This window comes from Teleopsis dalmanni, chromosome 2, assembly GCF_002237135.1.
Source record: "Teleopsis dalmanni isolate 2A chromosome 2, ASM223713v2, whole genome shotgun sequence".
NCBI classification, from domain to species: domain Eukaryota; kingdom Metazoa; phylum Arthropoda; class Insecta; order Diptera; family Diopsidae; genus Teleopsis; species Teleopsis dalmanni.
In genome coordinates, this window is record NC_051847.1 from 166,844,322 (window position 1) to 166,855,086 (window position 10,765).

Below are 10,765 nucleotides of genomic sequence, written 5' to 3' on the forward strand. Positions count from 1 at the left end.
TCAAAATATCAGAATCGAAGATCCCGTATTTTTTAATTTTTTAAAACTTGTCTTATTTTTTGATCACAGTAGTAATGCATAACCTAAAGTTACTATTTCTTCATTGAATAATACAAAGGAAAATTGAAGTTAGGTCTGCTATAAGTACGAAAAACTGATCATGGCTTAAGAATGTTTACAACTGAACTGAAGTAAGCGCAACAGGATACTTATATATTTACGAGTTCATTTATATATTCACGATAGTCACGTTCTTTGTGCCTTTCCGGCTTGGATCTTCTACTTGGCAGGAAGGTTTTATCCTTGTTGGATATTAAGGTTTTCTCAAAAGCAGATACTTTTTCCTGCTTAGCAAAGTTGGATTAGCAGTACATGTTCATACTATTTGTTATCATCGTACCTTACATACTTATTATATTTGAATAAGTATGAAATTAGTCGACTCAATCATATAGTGTTAAAAAAAAATAAAAAAAAAAGACTAAATAAAACAAAAGAATATTATGAATAATGTTTTCCCTTATTTGGGCTTCAACAGAATATATTGATTTCTTTTCATGAAAGCAAAAGTTATACTTTCAGCTTCCTTTTAGTACAGATAAGAGTCACTAATTTCATCTGTCCTTCAGCAGATACAAAAATTCAACAATTGTAAGATTCGTGGAATCAATTCCTTAAATTTACAACCTACCACAAATAAAAATTGGTTAATAAAAGCTGTGTTTGCTTTGTATTTTGTGTGTTTACACATAAATTTTGTGACTATCACAAATTGAAATCTTACAAGCAATTGTAATTTGTGCCACCAGCCATCAGCCATGAGCCATGAGCCAGTAGCCACCAGCAACACTAAACCCACAATCTCGAAAGTTTGCTCAAATTTAGCGCAGACCAATAAACAAAAAATCGTACAAGTAAATAAAATAAATAAACTTCTAAATTTAGAGAAAAAACTACATGAAATGTACACTTGAATAAAATAAAAAAAAAAAATTATAAAGAAAAACATCAAAAGGATAACGTGAAAAGTCATTTGTGTTGTGTGTTCTAGAGAACCATGGCTCCTTTTCTGCTGTGCTCCATCGCTCCACCGCTCCATTGCTCCATTGAAATTGTGCTCGATTCTTGGTCTCAGTCTCAATAGTAGTCGTTGAAAGGCGGTCAACTACGGTCGCTGGCCATTGTGTTGACAATAAAAACGCAACTTAACGACAACCAAAACCAAAACCGAACAAAACGAAATGAAACCCAACTAAACTAAAACGAGAACCGAATTTTCTATTGTTCTCATGTGCATACAGCATACAGCGAGCAAGGCGGTGAATAAAAGAGTTGTGGCTACACAGCTACACCATTACACAATACACAATTACACAAATCTACAATGGAACATTCGCGTGAGTGCAGCTAAAACGGAAGCAGAAAACCACTTTAAATGGTTTGACATGTCAGCGTTGACATAAAATATATCACAAATGTAAAGTTTTAAGTACTCAGCGAGGCGGCAAGGAGTGAAAAAATATATGCTTTTGGGGTTTTTAGTACAGATTAAGCGAAAAAAAATAAAAAAAATAAGAACATTGATATCGATAAAAGCTAAAACGTGAAGGGTTTAGGTTTCATTTGACTAAAAGTAAGGCAATTTAAATCTTAAAGAAAAATATTTTTACTTGAACTGAAATTTCAATTGAAGAGACATTTCTTTCTGAAATATAAATATTTATTTTATTTTTTATTATTTTAAGAAAAAATTCTATAAGAACATGTCCTTAAGTACACGATTTCATAAACTGACTTATAGCCAGTATTTGTTAGAAAAGGAGAAATAAATTTATATTAAATAGTATTTAATTAAAAATAAAAGGAATAAATAAAATTACGAAAAGAAAAATACAAAATGAATTGCAGTCACAATCCAAAGTATCATAAAAATAAAGTAACCATTACAAAAACGATTATTAGGATAATATACCAGGATTAATAAAATTCAAATCACTTATTGGTTTCTGTAACAATAAGAGATATCAGGATTGTATGAATCTATCAAAAGAAAAACTTACAACCATCACAGGATTCCTAACGGGACACTGTAAACTAAAATACCACCTTACAAGACTGGATATACAAACGGATGCAAACTGTAGATTGTATGAAGAATTTAAAATAAGGAGTCAGTCACATGTGTGCTGGTAGAATGACCTGTACTACTGTACATACGAAATAGTTTCCTGGGAATGTATATTCTTATGGAAGAGGCAACCAAATACTGTAAAGTATGTTCTATACTACTTTTAATTGATGTAGCAGGACTTAAACCTTAACCCAGGCGAGGCACAATAGACCCGACGGTCGCAGTGCTACATCACTTAACAATAATAATAATACAATTCATCCTTATTAAAACTATATCCACAAATGCATTCAAAGTCTGCAATTTAATTTCAACTTAGAATTGCTCTTGGTATGATCATAAGCTATATAACTATAAGATATATACAATATTTCATATACGTTCATGATGTGTTGAATTTTTTATTGTATGTATGATCTTTTGTAAGCATATTACAAAAAGACAGCGGTTTATTTCCAAAATAACATACAAAACAATAACACCGCTGCTTTATTTAATCCAACTTATTTAACCCAACTTAAAAACCCTATTAAGTGGTTTATTGCAAATGCTTTTTTAAAGCATTTAGAACATTTCAAGTTAATTAATAGTTAGTTACTTAATTCTTCAATATTTCAAAAAAAAAAAAATAAAAACAATTTGTAAATATGTGTTTTTTTTTGTCCTATATCAAAGAAAAGCATTTGAGAGCATTTCGAGCAAATTTCTGCAAAATAAGGTCAATTTTAATTTTAATTTGGACAATTCACCGTAGTACCGTATTGTACAGTACAAAATTTAGCTATTGTGAATAGTTTTAAGAAATGAATGAAATTTTCATATGTGACACAAATCTAATAAATTTCAAATTTATAATTCAAAGTAACATAAATATTTTATGAAAATAGTGAAGAAATTTGCTTAACACAATATCCACGAATTCCTATAAATGTTGCAATTGTATCTGTTTTTGTTTTATTTATTTCGGTGTAAAAGCCCGAATATTCGCCATTTAATGAAAACGCTTAGAGCGAGTTTAAATTGTTATAAATTAACTTTAATATAAATGTGGACTTGAATTGGAATCTTAAAATAATGCAAGCAAATGCTTAACACAAACTACACTCAGAAAAATAATTCAGTTGATTTAATCAGATTTTAACCAAATCTCAGTTTAAAATATATTTAATCGACTCATCATATTGGTTCAACCATACCAAATGTTGGTTTTCATATCTTCTCTACTACATGAGCTGAAATTTTTCTAACAAAATAATCAGATCAATTTAACTTGTATGTGGTAAGATCATATTTTTCTGAAGAATAGACCATCTGGTCTATTCTTTAAGCTACGAAGTTAAATCAAAGGATAAAGCAGTTTAATTATTTAACTTACCTCCATAAACCTCGCAGGTCACTTCTAGGCTACCACCTTCTTCATAAGGACCTGCACGTGATTCAATGCGATTATGTCGTTCATTTAAAATTATTGGTATTTCCGGTGGAACTGAAACAAAAATAATTTCATTAAGTTTTAATAATTAAATTCAATAACATTAAAGAAGGTTTCACTACAACCATGCTGTATAAAATGTCAGAAATTTCGATCTTGAAATATTGAATATTCATTAGCCAACATTAGTTAAGTGTTTGTCCAATATTCGAAAGTATTTACAACTAATAGTTGCATTTCTCTAGCATTTCATGTTAACATATGCTGCTAATTTTTATATACATCTTAGGGTAACTCTTCCTAAAGTGTTTATCCAGTATTACCGGTGTTTAAAGCGATAGTGTGGTTTACACGTTTTAAAACAACTAATATGTATAAAATATGTCTCTATCCCAATTCTTAAGACCTAAGTGAGCCGCAACGCTTACAAGACGGGTCAGAACCGATATCTACCGGCAAAAAAGTATATTCCACACTATATAGTGAACGTTAATCGAAGTCAAATGTGTTTTAGTTGTAAGAATGAAATATATAAAAATTTCATTGCTGGTTTTTTCCCTTGAATTTGGTAAACACATAACAACAAACAACAAAAACCAAAGCAACTTTTATCGTTTCAGGACATAAATTTTCAAAACCCGAAACGAGGAAGAGTTAAAGTTTCATTTAAGCCACAAACTGCGCCTGCATGAGCTGCCGAACACACCAACATAAAGTGGAGTTGGCGTTGGTATTTATGTCAGTCGAATGCATACATGAGCCAGAAACTAATTGCTTTTAAGGACTCGTTTTTGTTCTTCGAATCTCAAAGACAAAACACAAACATTAACACTAAAATAAACTAAAATTTTCTGTTTGCATACTTAAATTTATTTATACAAAACGGAATCAACCGCTCTCGGTTTGTTTGGGAATTTTTCTTTTAATTGAAAGTGTGCAAACAACTCTTTAGCATATTTGCATATTCATTATATTATTTTGGATAAATTTGTTCCTTTTTTCTTGCTCTTGTTTTTTATTAATTTTGCAAAAAATATTAGCAGATTGTTTACAGAACTCAAAAAATAAATTATTTCAATGAGAAAAGGATCAAGGCTTGCTTACTCACCGACAACTTCCAAATTGACGTTGCTATTTCTAGTTTGCGAAAGTTTGAAATCCACTCTACAACGAAAGTTCCCTGCATCCTTTTCCTGTGAATTGCAGAAAGTAAAATGTAAACAAATAAAGATTATAATGTATGCAGAGTTTTATTTTTATTTAATTTGTGAAGCTATTTTTATAAAATTTATTATGCAAAATTTGTTTAACCAACCTGTACGGGATTTACTATCAATTCTGCGGGCTCTTTATGTGTGCGAAAAATGGCGCGATCTTCCAGAACATCCTCATCACGCCAATGCGAAGGTGTGCCTGCATGAGCGCCTCGGGTGTCGAAACTGAAAATCAGAAAGGATTTTAATTTTATACAGAAAACATGGCAGGTATTTTTACTAAGTGATGGAAAAAATCCTTTATGGATTAAAAGTACTTGAAATAAATTTATTGATACTTATGTGAGATAAAATTTGTTTATAATGGATTTTGTTGGGAAAAAGTTTTTGAAATAAATTAATTTTAATTGATGAAGATTTTGTAAAATGAAATAATAATACCAACGTTTGAAATCTTTTGTTAAATAAAGAATTTTGTTTTTAATCACTAACAAAAATAAATTTATAAATTTAAAAGCATATTTTGGAGACATACAGAAAGTTTGTTATTAGCCATTTCTGCAATTAAAGAATATTAAAAACGGAATATAATAAGTACACTATCATTAGATATATATTACATTTTATTGATATAAGATTAAAATTTAAAAACAAAATTAATAAATTATTTTTTTTGTAATCAAATATAATATCGTGGATTGATAACTTATGATCTTTGATCACCTCTGCCATATTATTGCAACAACATAAGAAAATTTGGGAAGCCATTATCAGTGATAGCCTATTTCACAAAATATAGGACTTCTAGGACTGAATCCATTGAGAAGTCACATAAGAATAATAACTTGCAGAGAAATCGATGAAGATTCAGTAGAATGAAAATTAGTGATATATTTTAATTTTTTCTATAAGTCTCAAATAATTCTTTACGAATAATTAAATACAAAAATTTTTTCCCAGACTACTGGTGATGGGTATTTAGCAATATTCGAAACAGCTGTATGATCAGCCAAAAATTCAATTGATTAAAATAATATAAAAAAATAATTGTTATTGTTTAGGTTAACTACTTTACGAAAACCCCTTTATCATTAATTTTTTTAATAATTATAATTATTTATTATAAAACAGTAATTTTTGATAATTAATTTTTTTATTGAGTAACAACAAGATTTATGTTAGGTGTATTCAATAACAGAATATGGATTAAGTATGATAGCTTTAATAGTTTCCATTTTTTCTCATATTCATTAGTGATTTTATTTAAGATTTTTTTAAAATTCTTTTATTTACATTACTACATGATTAAAGGAATAATATATATATTATTATCGATTTTCTTCTGGTATATTGCAAACAAACATATTAGACTTCTGCTCTACAAACACTCTCAGAACATATCATATTAATACAATATAGTAGGAAAAAATGTTAACTAAACCAGCTGGAAGACAAATCCTTCTACAAGTTCTATTTCATAAAATTTCATGGGGAAGAAAAACAAATAGATATGTATTTGAAATTTTTTGAAATTTGTAAAATAGAACATCCACGAAAAAGAGCTAGCTATCCACCATGTTAAACAACATAGTGATAATTAATCACAATGACAGTGATTATTGATCACTATTACAATTATGATTGATCACTATAACAGTGATGGTAAATCATTAAAATAGTGATGACTGATAGTTATGATAGTGATGAAAGTAACACATATCTCCACGTAAGTCTTAATCGCCCTGTACCAAGAGCTAGAAAGAAAGAGGGATAGAAAGAGAGCGAGAGAAACATAGAAATATGTTGATCGCAGGAGAAAGAGAGCTAATTATACATATATCGGATCTATTTTTTTCAGTAGAAGAAGATTATGTTGATGACAACAAACAGAAAACACTTCTTATCACATGTAATTTTTTTATTGTTTTCTAAAAATTCACTTAATGTGAACCTGTCTTCTTGAAAAATATAATGAAATATTTTGTTGAAATTTTAAAACTGGGATGATGACGTCTGAATGTAGTGAATTTAATATACATCATTATTAATGTTTAATATTATCCTGTATTATGAAAACGGTACATGGGATTATCTTATTATTGGTTTTTATAAACCATATAAGCATTTATATAGTTGAAGTCATACAACCTAAGCATGTTTTTTGTGAATTACAATATTAGCAAATATGTATTTTTTTTAAGTAAATAAAAGTATTAATATATAGACAAGGATATATAAGTATATACTCAGTATATACTTGTCTACTTATATTAAATAATTTTTAATGGTAAAATTAACTTGTCTGCAAAAGTAAAACAAAAAATTTTATTTGAAATTAAAATTATTTCTAATTGCCATGAAGGTAAAACTACAATATTTCTAAAGGACACTTTAATGTTTTATTATTTTGTAAAATCTTAATATTTCACTTAATCGCACTTGACATTTTTGTGGCACACAACTCACCTATAAATTGGGAGATTATTTTTATACCAAACAACAAGTAAAACTTTGTCGTCCGGTAAGCTCGAACCGACATCACATTTTATCTGAGCTGAACTATTAACCAGCACTCGAAGTATCTCGCCATCTGCAAAGAGAAAGAAGAAGGGGATAACTAAAGTAGATCGCAAATAAATAATATATTTATAAATATATACATACAAATACATATATGTATACACAGAAGAAATTACTTATATATATTTTTATTTCTATATAAATATACGTTTATATCATTGATTTATTATATCTATCAGCAAATTTATCTAGCGTTCATTGCTGGCGTTCACTAGCACAAAATACAAAATAAAACATAGAATAAAGCCAAACTGATGCATTGCTCAATATATACAAATGACGGTACTTGTATGTATGTTTGTCGTGTTCAGCACACATACACACACATACACATAAATATGTATCTAAATAATGCAATCTGAAAATCACAATTTCACTTAAACGAAATGCAATATAAGAAAAATTGATTTCAAAGTTTGCAGCAGCAACATTTATTATGAGTTGCCGATGCTGGCACTGCACTGCTGCAGCATTTGCTGCAAGAACTTGTCAGAAATGTCCGACAATTTGCTACAAGTGCAAAGTTGAATTATGAAATTTATTACGAGTATTGCAAAAGGAAAAGCACTGCAGATAGGAAAAAATTGTGCAACCATAAAGATTAAAATATATGAAGCAATAAGTTGGAAATGTATGGATTAAAGTTAAAATTATTATTGAGAGAAAATTTTTATTGAATTTATTGCATCAAATCAGTGCGAAATAAATTAAATTATAACAAAGCTTGAGTTGTGAGTTTAATTGAATTTCTTTCTTACATTTCGATTTCGATTGGATTTGGACTTGGATTTGGTCTTCCACAGATATGAGCATTATTGAAAGATAATAGATACTACATACATATTAATTTTCCACTATTTCAATTATAATTACTTATATATCAATATACCTTAAAAGAATAAATACTTTTTGTAACAATTACTTCAAAAAGTAGTCAGATTCTAACAAAAAAATCGTAGTCAGATATATATACCTTTCTATTGCCAACTACAGAATAATTCAATAGACTTCTAGACCTCAAAGTAACTTGAAAAAGAAATTAGTGAAAGTCAAATATCGGCCAAAGTAAACTATATGATACTTTATTTCTTTGAAAAGAAAAAATTGTTGCAAAACATGACAAAAAAATTTGAACGGTTTTCTGGATTTATCAGAGATGCAACTCGTTTAGATCGACCAACCGATAAAATAACCCAATATAAGGAATTCTTCTGATGAAGGCAAAAGCGAATTTGCCGAAATATGTATAGAAATATACTAAAAATTAACGCACGAAATAAAAGTTGATACTTAAAAAAAACAAAAACCGAGTTTAACCCATTGAAATTTTGCAACTGATAGAGTAAGACTGAAGATAATGAAGACAACACACATAAACCAAATAATAGTTTGGTCAGGCTATGCAAAGACACTCGATGTATGGATACCGCATGAATTAACACAAACAAATTAGATTGAACAAATTACCATTAATGAAAAGCACTGAAATACAGTAGGTAAACTATTACAAACAATGAAATAGATTAAACTCCAAAGTATTCAACACAAGCGAACATGGTAAAAAGCCGGTAACCTCCCATAAATAACATCAAGAGCTATATTGACGGCAAACAAGGTAAACAAGGTTGAGCGTTTAGTTAAATTGGAAGATATTCTTCTATAATGATTCGGTGTTGCATACAAACAATATCAAGCGGCACACAACTTCGATGACTCGGCAAAAATTACCAGAACTTAGTTGGATAGGTTTGATACACTCAGCATGTAGTACCTTGTACCTTGTTTTGGTTTTCGCAAAATTCTCTTAATGAAGAATGGCCCGCCGAAGAGCCGTTGAAAATCTTTTAGCCCAGTTTTTCGAAGATAAGCAACTGAAATTTAAAAAAGTGGAACTAAAGTTGATATCTTGCTGACAAATCAGATCAATGGATATCCTTCATTTCATATTTACGAAAGTACTAAGTGATAAAGTAATTTAGAGTAAGATAGGTTCCACTTTGCCCTTTGATATAAGAGTTTAAAATGCTAGTAATTTCTAGTTACTTTTGTAACTTTAACTTTTATATCTCAAATTTACGATAATCAAATTTGATTATCATTCTTCGTTATTTTATTAACATATTTTTACATTTATGTACAATAATAATTTCACTTCTTTATGCATTTTTAAAGAACCTTATAAACGTATTGTGTTTATAGAGCATATAGAATAGACAACATACACATTTACATACTCGTAGTTACATATACATAAATTGAAAAGATTCTAGAGCTTGAATTTTTACGTCAATTAAATATCAAAAATAATAAAATTCTAACGAAAACTCCACCTGAAAGGAACGCACAATACAAATACACACAAATTTCATTTAAATAGAAGGTACGAGTGAGTGACAGTGCCAGGACCTGAAAAAGATAAACGATTTTATGTCCTTTCGTATTTGTATTTGCAGTATTGTTTGTCTTAAGTCAACGTCCACTTGACAGTCGACATCAAAAATCATGACAACGACAACTTTTACGACAGATAAAACAATGCAACAATGCCAACGAGTATCCTTTTTGTCCTTTAGTTTGTTGAGTTTTTTATTTCTTTTTTTTTTGTCTGATTTTGATTTTGTTATTATGAGTGTCGTTGCAATTGTTATTATTTTAGTACTTTTTTCTCCATTCGGTTAAAGTGACGTTACAGTGTACGTACATGAAATGGCGAGCAAGTCAAAAGCATACAAGCAAACTTAGGAACACCTGTATTCGGGCTTGTAGTGCAGTAGATTCTGTATAACAGGACTCAAGTCATTTTTCCTCCTGTCACGTGGTTTTACTGGTATTTTAAGGTTTTCATTTAGTTTCCTTTTTTGTGCTGAGACGGAGTCAGCATTACTGCAGCTTTACTTGTCTTTGGTGACATAAGTTTCGTTGTAGAAACATGCGTTTTAGATGACAGTGGGACTGGTTCTGTTGTGTGGCCTGTGGGCTACATTCTGCCTGTGAATTGTGCAAGTCCTGCAAATGTGTTCTCCTCACACATTGCGGTTGACGACATTAATATAAATGTGAGTGTAAATGCGCTGTAATTAAGTTTAAAAATGTCCCAAGTACTAACAAATGACAATTAAGCAAAGTTAATTTACAATAAATACTTTTCTTGGCATACAAATTGAGGGCAATAAGGTTAATTGGCAACACTGAAAGCGTGCAGCCTCATTCAAAACCTCGAGCTAAAGGAAGGAAGTACAAACATAGAAAATTGAAGTATAAAAAGCAAGAAACTTGATAATTGAATTGAAGAGACAAGTGGGTAGAGTCAGTTGTGATTTAGTTTTACAAACCACACTTGAAGGATATGTTAGGATTTCATGGAAAAATAACTGTAGATCTTAAAAAGGCTAAAAAAAATATTGTCGT

At 29.6% G+C, this 10,765-nt stretch overlaps 2 protein-coding genes across 3 annotated transcripts in view; both read right to left on the reverse strand.

The window, feature by feature from the left end:
• Nucleotides 1–8,170, reverse strand: part of LOC119682285 — a 30,608-nt gene extending 22,438 nt beyond the window's left edge. The window contains exons 1-5 of the mRNA XM_038095690.1: nucleotides 8,116–8,170; nucleotides 7,244–7,367; nucleotides 4,879–5,002; nucleotides 4,672–4,756; nucleotides 3,507–3,617 (exon numbers count right to left, since the gene is read on the reverse strand). Of these exons, the coding sequence (XP_037951618.1) occupies nucleotides 3,507–3,617; nucleotides 4,672–4,756; nucleotides 4,879–5,002; nucleotides 7,244–7,367; nucleotides 8,116–8,170 (499 nt within the window). The remainder of the gene's footprint in view (nucleotides 1–3,506; nucleotides 3,618–4,671; nucleotides 4,757–4,878; nucleotides 5,003–7,243; nucleotides 7,368–8,115) is intronic.
• LOC119679664 (homeotic protein antennapedia) overlaps nucleotides 1–10,765 on the reverse strand; it is a 413,608-nt gene that overhangs the window by 185,852 nt on the left and 216,991 nt on the right. The gene's annotated exons all lie outside the window — the stretch shown is intronic.